The 14,764-nt window shown below is 38.1% G+C and overlaps 2 protein-coding genes across 4 annotated transcripts; both read left to right on the top strand.

Moving 5' to 3' along the window:
* Window positions 1–232: 232 nt before the first annotated feature.
* Window positions 233–7,107, top strand: alkbh5 (alkB homolog 5, RNA demethylase). The gene is made up of 4 exons (XM_079617339.1): window positions 233–1,489; window positions 2,052–2,132; window positions 2,226–2,351; window positions 5,628–7,107. The coding sequence occupies exons 1-4, from the start codon at window positions 816–818 to the stop codon at window positions 5,803–5,805; spliced, it is 1,059 nt and encodes a 352-aa protein (XP_079473465.1). The 5' UTR covers window positions 233–815; the 3' UTR covers window positions 5,806–7,107.
* A 539-nt stretch (window positions 7,108–7,646) lies between these two features.
* On the top strand, window positions 7,647–14,060 carry mief2 (mitochondrial elongation factor 2). Of its 3 annotated transcripts, XM_079615639.1 has the most exons (6): window positions 7,669–7,777; window positions 8,802–8,928; window positions 9,225–9,379; window positions 11,167–11,323; window positions 11,690–12,015; window positions 12,925–14,060. In XM_079615639.1, the coding sequence occupies exons 3-6, from the start codon at window positions 9,245–9,247 to the stop codon at window positions 13,702–13,704; spliced, it is 1,398 nt and encodes a 465-aa protein (XP_079471765.1). In that variant the 5' UTR covers window positions 7,669–7,777; window positions 8,802–8,928; window positions 9,225–9,244; the 3' UTR covers window positions 13,705–14,060. The 3 variants fall into 3 exon arrangements, with proteins under 3 accessions (XP_079471764.1, XP_079471766.1, XP_079471765.1); XM_079615638.1 differs by lacking the exon at window positions 8,802–8,928 and having other exon boundaries at window positions 7,647–7,777; XM_079615640.1 differs by lacking the exon at window positions 8,802–8,928 and having other exon boundaries at window positions 7,656–7,777; window positions 11,693–12,015; window positions 12,925–13,972.
* The last annotated feature ends 704 nt before the right edge of the window (window positions 14,061–14,764 follow it).

Below are 14,764 nucleotides of genomic sequence, written 5' to 3' on the forward strand. Positions count from 1 at the left end.
ATTATAAAAATACAATAATGATGTCGGCAGCACGTGTTCAGGACATGTAAGAGCTGTTGAGATCTTGAGGACTCAGGTTCGAGTCTTTTCTGGGTCATCCCATTCCTACTCTCATCCGTACTTTTTATGTCTACAAATTTTTGTTAAAATAATAATAAAAATAATTCTTAAATATGCCAATACTTTCATTTAATCGAAAATGCCTTATATAGGCTAGCTGAAGGGGTTTGCTGACAGCTGATCGCGTCGCTCATTGGCTGTCACTGGACCAGACCCTCATGCCTAGTTGCCTACGTGCAAGGCATGACGCGCATGCGCAGCTACTCAAACAGTTTTGGTTACACGAGTTTACGCTCTCTTCACGGCTCTGTACAATCCTGCAGCTGCAGAATAACTACTATCTCTTGGATACATTATAATACGATGATCAGCACATATTGTAGTGACCAGAAGGCGTGCTGTTCAAACAGCATACCGCTGTAAATCTGTGTCCACTGGAAGCTAGCGGTGCCGCAGTTGTGCTACGTGCTAATGTTATGGGACTGAACCGCAGGAAAACACCGCCTGTGATTGACAGCACACTCTCTGCGTTGCGTTACACACTCAGCCGGGTTGCTCGTGGAATGGGGCAGTGGAAACTTTGGTTGGTTTAATTCGCTACAACAGGGAAAGAGGAAGCAGGAGGCACTGCTCCAGGCCTTCGGTCACGTCGCGCAGGACTTCAGTGACCGATACTAATGTTATAACATGGGGACCTGAAGTGAATTCGGGATAAACCACATTTAGCCGCAAAATTTCGGACTTTGCTCTTTAAAATGGCCGGTTTTACGGATTTGCGGGAGAAGCTGAAGTCGATGACACCGCACAGGGACACAGTTTTCGAGCACAGCAACGGCGAGAAGCGCAAATACCGCGAGTCGGATGACGAGGATAGTGAGTACGAGGAGCGGCGGGACGCGGAGGCGCGCAAAGTGAAGAACGGCATTAAGCAAGCGAATATTTTCACGCAGGAGGAGTGCGCGCGCATCGAGGCAAAGATCGACGAGGTGGTTGCCAAGGCAGACAAGGGGCTCTACAGGGAGCACACGGTGGACCGGGCGCCCCTGCGGAACAAGTACTTCTTCGGGGAGGGCTACACGTACGGCTCGCAGCTCGAGAAGCGCGGCCCCGGGCAGGAGCGCCTGTACTCCAAAGGCGAGGTGGACGAGATCCCGGACTGGGTGCACGAGCTGGTCATCGATCGCCTCGTGACGCACGGCGTCATACCGGAGGGCTTCGTTAATAGCGCCGTGATTAATGACTACCAGCCCGGCGGCTGCATCGTGTCCCACGTGGACCCCATCCACATCTTCGAGCGACCGATCGTGTCCGTGTCGTTCTTCAGCGATAGCGCGCTCTGCTTCGGCTGCAAGTTCCAGTTCAAGCCCATCCGCGTGTCCGAGCCCGTGCTGCACCTGCCCGTGAGGCGCGGCAGCGTCACCGTCCTCAGGTGGGTGGGGAGCTTTACCAGCCCGGACACTGGCTACTGTGTTGCGATTCATGTTCAGGACATTCTCGTGTTATTACGGTATTTGTAGTGATATGTGCGATAAGGTAATTCGGTAAAACTTTACAATAAGGTTTTATTAGTTAACATGAACTAAGAATGAACTGCAGCATTTATTAATCTTAGTTCATGTACATTTCAATATTTACTAATACATTATTAAAAACAAAAATTTGTGTTTGTTAACATTAGTTAATGCACTGTGAACTAACATGAACAGCTGGATTTTTATTATCTAACATTAACAAAGATTAAAAAACACAGTAACAAATGTGTTGCTCATGTTTGTTAGTTAATACATTCATTAATGTTAACAAATGAAACCTTATTGTAAAGTGTTACCGGTAATTCCATGGTGATTTAGACTATAGTAGTATATAATTGCCATATTCATTTGCCATGGTATTTGAAAGGATAAAACTCACACTGTACAGTAGTACTGCCATGTTTATAGTAAAATATTAAAGTCTTGCTCATGCTCTCTCTCTGCTTTGATTCTTTTTAGTGACTACGCCGCCGATGACATCACGCATTGCATCCGCCCACAGGACATCAAGGAGAGGAGAGCTGTCATCATTCTCAGAAAGTGAGTTGTTCTGCTTTTGAGTCAGAGTTGCTCTTGAAAGCTCTGGAAGTGTATGTGGGGGTGTATAATTTGTCTTGGTGTCTTTTATTGCAGAACCAGGGCGGATGCCCCTCGCTTGGACTCCAATTCACGGAGCCCGTCCATCCACTCTTCTGAGAGACGACACATACTCAAAGCCAAACGCTCACACCGCAAGGCTGACCCAGATGCTGCACACAGGTACTTGCAAAGTCTTACATGCTGTTTAAATAGTGGTGCTACTAAGGTATACATAACTACTAAAGCCTAACTATTTAACTATTGCAGCCTCCTTGTTACATTTACTTACTGTAGTAATAACAGTAAATTACGCTTAATTACATGATGCAACAAAGTATATATTGTTGATTAATATTAATAAGTACTTAAATGCATAATTACACTGTAACAAGGAAACCTTAAAATTAAGTGTAACCCCACTAAAACTCATGCCACTTTGTGCTGTAGGCATGATCAATTCCTAAAAGTGTGGCTTGTTAAGGACAGTTGATCAGGCTGGATTTTCTTCAGAAATTATAAAAAAAAACGTGTTTTTAATATTTAAGGTGCACAAATTATATTTATTTATTTATTTACTTTATTCAATCAGTTTTACACCTAAAGAAGTAAATATGACAAATGTTTAAACTGATTTAGACTAGACTGTGATTAAGACCAGTGTAGAAAAGCTGTTTTGTTTGCATATAGTTGGAGCCACTGGCCATCTTGAGATCACATGAGCAGCTATACTAAGGTTTATCTTCATTATCTGCTAAATAATGAAATCATACCCTGCTGATCAAAGTTTGGGGTCAGTAAGGTTTTGTTGTTCTTCAGCAAGGGTGCATTCAATTAAAAAGTTTCTTTTCAAATCACAAGTTACTTTTAGATTATATTAAAATATTTCTATTGCAAATAAATGAGCAACAAATGGTAAATGGACTGCATTTATATAGCGCTTTCACAGACCCAATCTCCACCAAAGCGCTTTACACATTGCCTCAATTCACCCATTCACTCACTCATTCATACACTGACGGAGGTCAGCCGTTAAATCAGCACATTAAAATAATTTCTGATCGGATAGCTATCAGATCGTGAAAAGACCAGGTGTAAATGCCCTCCGAAACGCATTAGAGACAGATTTAAATCCGATCGCTCAAACCACTTCAGGAAGTGGTCTGGGCCGCATTACAGACGAAAATGGAATAAAAAGGAAAAAAATAGAAAGTGGAAAGAAGTCTAAATGCATCTGGTTGTTGAAACCACATATGTAAATTTTACTCCTCCCAACAATGCTAAAAATAAACGTGTGAGAGCGTGTCATAGGTTATATGTCATGTTATAGCCAGATATGATGGCGCTACTGCAGAGGAGCAGCTGAGTATCTATTCATCAAGCCAAACTACTGCAAATAAAACTGAAAGTGACTCAATCATCTTCATTAAAAGTTAAGAAACTAACTGATCTTACCAGTGCTGATGCCGCTCCTATTGAGGTCTTTGATTTTGAAATTAGCTGATGATCAATAAAATGCAGCTCATATCTATTGCTTTCGGTGACGTGAACTCTATTAAATCTGCATATAGCGCGCGAAAACACATTTATGTGACTTTTAAGTCACATTTAAGTGTAAATGGAATTGTTTTGATAAATCAGCTATCTGATCAGTAAAAACGCATGAAGTGACCAGGTGTAAACCGGCCCTAAGACTACTTTTCCTGCCGGTGTGACGTACTGGTGCCTCCACCACATTGCCCAACTGATAAGAGCTGCTGTTTCTGTTCAATATGAGAACTAATCCGCACTCCTCGTTAGAGATGCGCAGCCAGTTTGTCAGCTTGGACCAATAATAGACAGCGCAGTGCGAGCTCCGAACAGGTTTAAATACGAGCCGTTCTTAATCACACGACACCGTTACTACACAGCGCTGGGAGATCCAGTGAGAAAGAGTTTGAATTCGCCGCTCTATTAATAACATTGCTGTGAGATCTGGTGGGAAGCATTCAAATTCAGTGCATAATTCTCTGATGTAAACCATAGATGTCAGACCGAACAGCGCTGACGTGGAAACCAGGAGAAACGTAACATGAATAAACGTTATAGAAGTCTTTTCAATCCTCAAATCACCAACATTCACCATGGATTTAATCATGTAGGAACGCTAACTGTGTTAACCAGGGTATTGTGGCAGAAATAGTCTTGTGTTTTTAGATTATTTATTTCGGTGTTTGTACAACCTTTTGAGAGTGAAATTCAAGCACTTTTCAAGGACTTTCAAGTGCTTCACACTTTTTCCAGCACTACAAAGCTCTAAATATTATCCAGTTTAAATGTTATCTTTAGTGTGATGACCAAAAAATATTTTTTTCAATATATATTAGTTCTTCGATCAAAGATTTGTAAAAGTTTCAAGATGTAGGAAATCTAACACGTGGCAAACACTTTTACTTTAAAATAAAAAAGAAAGGAAATTACCACTATAACCAGTAGATGGTGGCAAAGAAGCACTAAAATTTACATTTAGATATTATGAAATATAAAATCATCAATAAATAAATTTGTCAAAGTTTGATGCTTTTTGTTGTGAAGTATGAAGTAGGAAATGTCAAGAAGTCTCATGAATAACAAAATCTTCCCATTGTGAAGAATTACACAGAAATCAAGTAAAGAGCACTCCTTTTATAATCACTGAAGCTGTCGGTCAGTTCAGTGTGATGTATAGAAGAACATGATACATTTAATATGAGTAGAATATTTACATTTTTAAATAAATTAAAAAATGTTATCTGCATCTCAACTCAAGCTCAGCGCTTTAATGTAAAATGTCCATATCCAAGAAATAAACGCGTAATATTATTATTTACTGCTCTTATTAATGCAAAACAATATAAGTTTTATGAAAAAATGAAACCATATTCAATTGAATTTATTTAAAACATATTCAAATAAAAGCAATTTTAAATTGTACTTATTTTTCACTTATTATTACTGTTTTTACTGTATTTCTGGTCAAATAAATGCAGCCATAAGTAATTTCTTTAAAAAATCCTAGCGACCCCATACTTTTAAATGATAAAGTAGGAGAGAGAAAAGCATGTAGGGTATTTTTTTACAATGTGTTTGGTAACTAACATTTGACGTCACTGAGAATCTTGCAAAAGCAAAAATCTGTAAAGTCCAAAAACATATCAACCTGCTGAACCTGCTTGCTTAAGTGCACCTGTAAAGGAATAGTGACCCAAAAAAAAAATGTGTTTACTCTACCTCATGTCATTCCAAACCTTTATGCTGGGGTCACTGTGACCTGTCATTGGGGGGGAAAGTAACAGCATACAGGTTTGTAATGACATGAGGGTGAGTAAATGATGATAAAATGTCCCTTTCTGCGTGAACTAATCCTTCAAGACTAATGAAGTTGTCACATTCCACAGATGCATTTTTGCTAAAAAGCATTTTGCTCTTTTCCTCCCTCAGACCTCGTATTTTAGAGATGGACAAAGAGCTGCAGAGGCGTTCCCTCTCCTCCCGACAGAGACGTCACGGCGACAGCGGTTCAGAAAACTCCTGGAGGAGAACTGAAGAGAGAGAGCCGGGCTCACGCCACACACACGACCACGCACCCACGCGACGAGTCAAGATGAGACGTCACTGAGACGCAATCAGAACTCACTGCTTATCTCCTCAGACGCCTTTACGTCTGCTCAAGTGACTCAGTAGAAGAGATGCTTCTGGAGTGGGTGGACTCAAGGACGTTAGACGCTGGCTGCTTGATCTATCTATTCAGACATATCAAAAATTATACTTTAATATCCACTATATTTTGTTCTGTGTGATTAAAGGAAATATATGGAATAAAAAGACATCTAAACTGACATGGAATTCAATCATAATTCACCATTTCGTCATGCATTTATAGCTCATTGACATAACAATATCAAATACAACTGTGTATTGGTCCTCTTTTTCAAAAGTAGATTTTTGAGAAGTAAACTTGGGTTATTTATTTTTTCTGGCTTTAAGAATTTTGTTGGATAAATTGTAAAACGGAAGCTTAGAACAGGCCATCGAATCATAATTTACAGAAATGTTTTGTTTTTGCAAAATCCTAAAAGTCAGAGAAAGCGAGAGGGGGAAAAATGGCACATTTTGTTCATGCTGACAGTTAAGTTAATACCGTGATAATAAAATGTGTCTTTGATTTCCACACAGTGGCTTCTCAGTGAAGGGTGGTATAGCCATGGTAACTGGTTCTGTTTGACAACCATGCAGTTTAGGTTCTTTACTTCTGACGAAAAGATTTAATTCATGCCGACATTACAGCTGTCGTTCAAGAGCTGTGAGACTCATTATGGCAAAAGTTCTTGTTTTATTTATGTTCATACTGTTTAGTTCTGAGATTGAATGGAAGTGAAGAACAAGTAGGAAAAGACGATAAAGTGTGTCCCATTGCAGTTGTTTAATAGAAAAAATGCGATTGACTTACAAAAGACTTTGTGTTCATGAGGCTGACACCAGACTATTTTTGTTTAAAGGTTGAAAACAAATGGAGTAGATTTGGCTGCATAAAAGATTAAAAGGCACTGTGTGTTTTGGAGGTTCTATGTTCATTCTTTATTTTTCTAGGTTTTAATATTTGTTGGATTGTTTTGTAGTTGACTTTTTAAATTCCAAACGTTCTCACTCAATGTTCCTTGAAACTCTTACGAATGTTTGTTTATATTTGAGAGGTTTTTTTTCAGTTGAATTTGCTTTATTCCATATTAATGGACAGGAACATCATTTTCAGGTTATACTTAATTTAACATGCATCAGAAAGTTACAAAAAAATGCTCCAGTTCTGATCATTTACACTATGCACTGTTTTATTTGGTTCAGAAATCAAAATGTAAATATTTCGTGTGGCTATGCAACCTTGAATCGTTACCCAATAAAATCCCACAGGTTATTTCTTCAAGCGCTGGTTGTAAATGAAAGGATGTGACTGTCCACTAGATGGTATGAGAGAACTTTCCACCAATTCTTCACAGATAACAATATAAGCTTGATCGCTATGTTGTTTGATAATATGGAATGTTTTAAATTATTTCGCGGAATATCACAAACTACATTATTTACAATCAAGTGCTAATGCACAAATTAATTTGCTTTGGTTCTCCATTCAAATGCATCTTTATTATTCTATTTTCAAGAACAACGTACGTTTCATTTATTTTATGCATTGAACAATAGAACCAAAAACAGAAGCGATAAAATAAGTGTCCATAGTGTACGAAAATAAACGATATAATTGATCAAAATCATAACTTTTTGCATTTACGTGTTACACAAATAGTATTTAAAATAATTTATGAAAATAAAAAAATTTGTGGATCCTCCTGTTAAAATGTAAAAAATTATCTAATATGCTTATTACTACTTTTGGCCATACATGCATAGAAATTCCATATAAAGTTCTGACGTCAGGTGATATTGTCATCTCATTGGTCTAGATGTACGTCAATCAGCGGGATAGTGACGCAAGATGTGTTTGTTATAGCCAGGTAAGAGAGCAAGTGCGTACTAGACAAAAGCACTGAATTCGATACTATACGCTAATGGCTCTGCTTTGATACCTCCTTAAAAAGGTAAGTTAGCTGTTTAAGTCGTGTTGATCAATTGTTGACTGCTTAATATGTTCCCAGGATTGTTGGTTTTCTGAATTCAACAGACAGCTAGTTAAGTTAGCACACGCTAACAGAGCAAAACACTGTTGTTTTCAGTTGAATTTATGCCCTTTGTGAACTACTGAAAATAAGTATTCGATTATTTGGTAGTCATATGGGATTTAATATAATATTTAGGAAGGAAAAACTTCATACATTGTTATACGTGTGATGTGCAGGCGTGCTGTCTAACATTTAAACCCCTGTTAGCATTAATCAGTTGTCTTTTCTGGAAAATCAATTAATGTTATCTGGGTTTTAAAGTCCATCTGTATGCAGGTCTTGTCATTTAATGTGTACTAACCCAGTTGGCCATTTACCCAATAACCAGGAATATAGGCTACTGTGTGTATGTAAGCTGTTTTGTTTGATTTATTTATTTATTTATTCTCTTCTTTGATCTGGCCAATCACATGCTTTTACTTTTCAAGCACCTTTTGCAATAAAACAAATATTAGGCCTAAAATGTATCTATGTGATACTGTATTTATCCATGTCCAAGCTTTAGACTACTGTAATCTGTAGATCACAGCCAGAGACTGAAGTCTAAATCAGTTTTACAAAATTATAATATGAATAAATGGAGAGTTACTAAGCCACATGGGTCTAAATTTAGGCCTGGTAAACCACCCTGCTGGTGCCGAGTTCATGAAGCTACCAAAGCTATTTCTGACCCACAGACGAGTGAGTGGCAGGTGGAGCTTCAGATGCCTGTCCTGTCACGTAGCACACATGAGCACCATGTGTTTTGAAATAACCTTCATAAAAGAGTGCTGTGGTGGTACATTAAAGACAGAATTAAATGAACATTCACCCTTTACATTTCTAAATGTTATTGTGTACAATTCATTTGTGAATGTTTCTCTTTTTTTATGTTTTGACCTCAAAATGTCATAACTGAACCTTCCAGTGAAAACGACATGTTTCTCTCTTGTGGTGTATGCAGGACTTCTCCAATCATTTAGTCCAGTTAAACCACCCCTGCGAGCTTGCATTCATCTGCCTCCACTTATGAGTTAAACACCCACGTCTCAAAATAATCCATTACACTCTGGATGTGTCACAATAGAGAAGTAAAGATCTGTTGCTACTTCTTTTTCATTGTGACTTAAATTTTATCAAATGCCTAAAACAATAATAATAGCACTCTAATATACTGTGGCGTATACTATTTATGGTACACCGAAGTGCCCCATGGTGATTTTGGTACCATGAATATCATGATACATGTCCAAAAATACATAGATAACACATTCTTACAATAATGTATTTGTTTCGAGTCTCTAAACTCAAAAGGTATCAGACTTTGGACTTTGATGAATCATGTGTGAAATCATATTGTAATGTAATTCTTTGTTAATGTTTTCAGACACTTTCACAGAGGAAGTGATGTATTATTCTGGAAAAAGGCGAGGAGAAGATGGAATTGCTGCTGTCATTGACTTCCTGTTGTCCAATGCCCGGCTGGTGCTCGGGGTGGGCGGAGCTGCGATGCTGGGCATCGCCACATTAGCAGTGAAACGGGTGAGCATTCGTTTTGTTTTAGTTTATTACACACTACACAGTTCTGATTGGTCAAACATAATATTGTTAAATGGAGTGCAGCAAGTATTTTCCCATAGAGATTTTAAAGTTTTTTTAAAGAGTTATTTTTAAAGAGTGAATCAAACCAACCAACTATGAGGTGAATCGCAGCATTACAAACTTTGATTTCAAGCAAAAAAAGTATTTGAAAATACAAGACTGTGTACGTAATTGCTTTAAAGAATTACAATTGCTTTGCACTAGCATTGCAAATGACATGGCTGAAATAAAAGTGATGGATAAATATAAAAATATTGATTTAAAGGGTTAGTCCAACCAAAAATGTCAATTATCATAATCTACTCACCCTCATGCCATTGCAATCCTTTCCTCTGTGGAACACAAAAGAAGATATTTTGAAGAATTCTGGTAACTAGTTTCAGTTCTCATTGACCAACATTCTTCAAATGTCGTTTGTGTTCTGGAGATGAGAGAAATGCATACAGGTTTGGAAAGACGTGACCTGTGACATTGAGTCATGTGAAAAAGAACGTACACCCTATTGAATTCTAGAAATTCAGAGAAATTGCAAAAAAACCAAGAGCTATACCTCAGGCCTCAGTTAACCTGTTAAATGTTAAAGTTCATGACAGTTCAGTGAGAAAGAGACTGAACAAGTATGGCATGTTTGGAAGGGTTGCCAGGAGAAAGCCTCTTTTCTCTAAAAAGAACATGGCGGCACGACTTGGGTTTGCAAAGTTGCAACTAATCAAACCACAAGACTTCTGGAACAATGACCTTTGGACAGACGAGACCAAAGTGGAGATGTTTGGCCATAATGCACAGTGAAATACAAACATAGTGTATCACAGCACAACCACCAAGTATTCCAGAGTCAAATGTGAGGCCCTCTGCTAAAGCTTTGCCGAAATTAGGTAATGCAACAGGACAATGATCACAAGAACGCCAGCAAATCTACACCAGAATGGCTTAAAAAGAAAAGAATCAAGGTGTTGCAATGACCCAGTCAAAGTCCAGACCTCAACCTGATTGAAATGCTGTAGCAGGACCTTCGGAGAGCTGAGCATAAACAGATGCCCACAAACCTCAACGAACTGAAGCAACGTTGTAAAGAAGAGCGGGCCAAAATTCCTGATAAAGGAAGTCCTGAGCGACTGATAAAGTCATACAGCTAAAAGTGGCTTTACAAGCAACTGAATCATAGTGTACTTAGTTTGTATCACATGGCTTCTCCGTTTTTGCTTTACTTTTGTTAAATAGGTAATGACACCGACACTGTAATATGTTGTGTTGTTGTTCATCTGAGGTTGTTTAATTTTAAGACCTACAAGCAGATGATTTTATGTTCTGAGCAAAACCATAGAATTCAAAAGGGTGTATTTTTTCATATATATATATATATACACACCACACACACAAATAAGTATTTTGAGAGTGTAGGGAGAGTGACTCAGATTGTTTGAAGGGTGGGGGCGGGAGCTAATGTGTGGTTTTCATTCTCTAAACATGGGAAATGTAGTTTTTGTAAAAACTTTTTGTTTTTTTAATTTGATAAAATGTGGGCTGATGACTTCAACAGAAGCATATACCATTAATGAATAAAAAACTTGTAGCTCACAGTAGGTCTGTCTGTAACGGTTTATACGTTATTGTTAAAAAACAGGATTAATGGGATTTTTATTTCCGGAACCCAACGTTTACTCTCTTTTATGGCTTATTTTGATTACTTATTGATTTAATCTCTTATTTCTTCTTTGATGTCACAGCTGATAGAACGTGCCGGCAGGCCTCCCGATGAGAAGCCTGACAAGAAGATGACGGACAGCTGGGAGGAGTTAGGCCTGGTTAGTGCCCCCCCCAAACTGCTCCACAAGGGTATTGAAGGAGTAGTCATGAAACAGATCGCAGCCGCAACCAAGAAAGGTACATGCATGTTTAAAGTCTTCCAAATGAAGGTATTTCCCATCTAGCTGAAAGGCAACGACAAGAAATCAAAGTTTACCCTATTTTACTGTCTCATTGTGCACAATTCACCAGTGCATGTTAGTCCAAACCGAAAGTTTTGTAATCTTGTATCAGAATGTTTTGACTTGCTCAACTTCTAAAACTTCTGGTGTATGTCAATTGGCTATTTGATTAATAGAATAGAATGGAATATACTAATTTGTCCCACGGAAATGTGGGCATTGATATCACTGAACATCCCGTTTCACTAAAACACATGATATGGAAATAAAATGGGTTGTGAATGCGGTTTTAAGCTTTTTTTTTGTGTGTGTGTGTGTTTAGCAGAACTGTCTCAGCCCATCCCCCTACCCTCAGCTGAACCCCAGCGGTGTGACGCTGACCCACCTCAGCGGCGGAAACGCGCGGATCTGTGTGTGATGACGTTTGCAGAGCGTCTGCAGCTGTACTTCAGGACACGAGTGTGTCTGTCAGCGGAGGAGGTGTCTGTCGCACAGCAGCGAGCGTTAGATATATCCACAGAGATCCAGGCCTTCCTGCACTCCAAACACCCGGACATGCCGTTGGGAGACATGATGCTGGCGGGGTCACTGCTCGACGACCTGCAAGTGGTTAAAGCCGATCATGCCTGCCTGATCGTGCCTCTACAGGTATCAACATCCTGTCTGGGCCACTATCTTTGTGCTTGCATGTGTGCAAATTTGATGCTATAGTTTCCAATAGTTGCTATTCCATACATCTTAAAGACCAATTAAGTTTCATGATATCCAGACCTAGCCTGGCGTTTTGTTACATATAATTAAATATATAAATTATATTTATTAAAAATATAAGTATCAACATATAGTATATGTCATTCATATATTTATTGTATTTTTCTGTGTTTTGTATCAAACCTTTTAGCGCCACCAGCTGTTCAAATGTTTATTTACATGCCAAGATATTTACATATTATTTTGATTCTCTGGGTCTAATCTAATATATCTATTGATTTATATTATATTATACTCCATATACGCCTTTTTTTTAAATATATATATATATCTATGAAAAACTCACTTTCTACAATACTTTTTTTTTTTTTTTTTTTACGGTTGACAAATTGGTTTTGTTTATTTTTAGACCAGCCATTGTAATTTTTAATTAAAATTATTTTTATTTTTTTCCTAGGATTTCAGTGGATATACATATATATATATATATATATGTATATGTTTTAATCATTAACATTTTTTATAATAATAATTTCTAGGTCCTTCATGTGCTTTTTCTGCATTTTTAAATGACCAACATTGGTTTAGATTATATTTTTTATATTATTTTTCTTTTGATTTCCCTAGTCATGCATAGTTCAGGGGATGATGTAATATAATTTAGTAATAGTAATAAAATAAAATATTTTTCTAAGTCCTCAATAAGCCTTTGCGTATTTTTTAAATTAACAATATTTGTCAATTATTGACCACAATTGATTTAGATCATATTCAAACTAACTTTCCCTAAAGTCACCATTTGGATCTTTGGAGTTTTTAAATTTGTTCCAAATGTGTTTATTACAGTTGGAGTCCAGTCTGTGGATGCCTATTGCCGGAGAGGACACATTTTTGGGTCACCCTCAGTTCTGCATGGTGCGGCGTGAAAACCTCGAGTACTTCCCAAGGGGACGGAGCTACTGGGATCGACATTTACTGGGTGGATACTTGTCGTCGCGGCTTGTCTCTGAGCAGCTAGGCAAGGCTGTGATGGAATCAATGAACTGGCCTTCGCTAACCGGAACCCTGGAGTGCGAGGTGCGACCGGTGCTTGGGTCTCCTGAGCTCAAACTGGAGATTCAAGGATTAACCCAAAGCAGTTGTGACAGTGGGGAACGCTTCTATATTACCGTGTTGCCAACAGTGCGCCTTAGCGAGATGATGCTTACGGCGCAGCGAGAGATCACTGGGTCATTCGACTACGTCTGGTACCAGAGCCTATACACCAGCGAAACAACTAGACTAGCAGCGCTTGACAAAGCAGACTCGGGGGTCAGAAAGAAGTGTCTGAAAACACTAAAGGCTGTGTGCCGCAACTGCCCTGCACTACGCAAGCTCGACGGCAGCCATCTTAGCAATGTCATTCTACATATGAGTGAAAAGGAATCTGATTGGTCGGAATCGGTGTTTGCTGATAGGTTCCTGCAGGCGATTGCTGAGCTAATCGGATACCTGGAGACTGGAATCATGCCTAGTTTCTTTAAACATAATGTGAATCTGTTTCAGGGATTTACAGAGGACGACATTGACGAGATGGGCTTCATGCTCTACTGTGCCATAACTGAACCTGAGATACTACTTATTTGATTCACTCCTATACTTGTGCACAGATATTACATCTATCAAAACATCTATCTCTATGGCAACTGGCAATAATGCATCTTTAAACAAAGAATGTAATATTAGATGTCTCTTCACAGTCCTCTGATGTGAATTTCTGCTTACCTGCTCCTTTTAAAGGGGATTTTGAAGTGACATGCATCATTTTACTATGCAGCACTATCCTAGTCAGACACTTTGCTTAGATGTAAGTTTGAAAGAAGTGAAAGATTTCATAAAACATCTTCTGAGCTTCTGCTTGTGTGTGTATAAGGGTATTTAGACCGTTTGTCTGTGACTCCAGATGTATTTTTTTTAATGAGGTATGTGTTGAGCATGAATATATTATATATATATATATATATATATAATATATATATATATATATATATATATATATATATATATATAATGCCGTAATCATAGATGGTGTGAAGCTATGTTGACTCTGAAGAAGCAAATACTCAATATTAAGACAATAAAGCAGTAATGCAAAACATATTTTTTACATATTTTTGTCAGTCTTGCTTACAAAGTAGCAAAAATACTGTGTGTTTGATTGGGGGAAATCTGCACTGAGGGTTGTCTAAACCTTTATAAGGGTTGTTTTCCTACTTGCTCACATTCTACCCTTTTGTTAACAGCAGCATAAATGGTTAAAAAGGACAGAAATAAACTAAAAGTTAATGTGCTGCAGGTTCCATGTATACATCCTATGATAACTTGCCACACAAATTTGGTTAAAAAATAAACTGAAAAAAAAATATATATATTGGTAGGGTCAAATATCGTACTTTGGTGAAACCTACGCAGCTAATAAGATTACATGAAATCTTATATGATTTCCTCTTTACCACTCTGGGATGCATGTCTGAATAAAGAGATTGTTCACAATTTTCACATTTGTTTGTGATGTTACTTCTGCTTTTCATGTCCATTTATGGATTACACGCCCATTTGTCATTGATTTTTGTATGGTAAGAAGTTTCCCCTTTGTGTCTCTATCATGTGAAAACAAGCACAAGAGAAAGGTCAAATAAAAAAAAGA

This window comes from Phoxinus phoxinus (assembly GCF_949152265.1).
Source record: "Phoxinus phoxinus genome assembly, chromosome: 6".
Lineage (NCBI taxonomy): Eukaryota > Metazoa > Chordata > Actinopteri > Cypriniformes > Leuciscidae > Phoxinus > Phoxinus phoxinus.

What these genes read in the sequence shown, in the direction of transcription:
- alkbh5 (XM_079617339.1), top strand. Translation starts at nt 816, where the DNA reads ATGGCCGGTTTTACGGATTTGCGGGAGAAGCTGAAGTCGATGACACCG. An exon ending in GGCAGCGTCACCGTCCTCAG is followed by an intron (nt 1,490 to 2,051) that starts GTGGGTGGGGAG and finishes GATTCTTTTTAG; the next exon opens with TGACTACGCCGCCGATGACA. An exon ending in GACCCAGATGCTGCACACAG is followed by an intron (nt 2,352 to 5,627) that starts GTACTTGCAAAG and finishes TTCCTCCCTCAG; the next exon opens with ACCTCGTATTTTAGAGATGG.
- mief2 (XM_079615638.1), top strand. Translation starts at nt 9,245, where the DNA reads ATGTATTATTCTGGAAAAAGGCGAGGAGAAGATGGAATTGCTGCTGTC. An exon ending in CCACATTAGCAGTGAAACGG is followed by an intron (nt 9,380 to 11,166) that starts GTGAGCATTCGT and finishes TTGATGTCACAG; the next exon opens with CTGATAGAACGTGCCGGCAG. An exon ending in CGCAGCCGCAACCAAGAAAG is followed by an intron (nt 11,324 to 11,689) that starts GTACATGCATGT and finishes GTGTGTGTTTAG; the next exon opens with CAGAACTGTCTCAGCCCATC.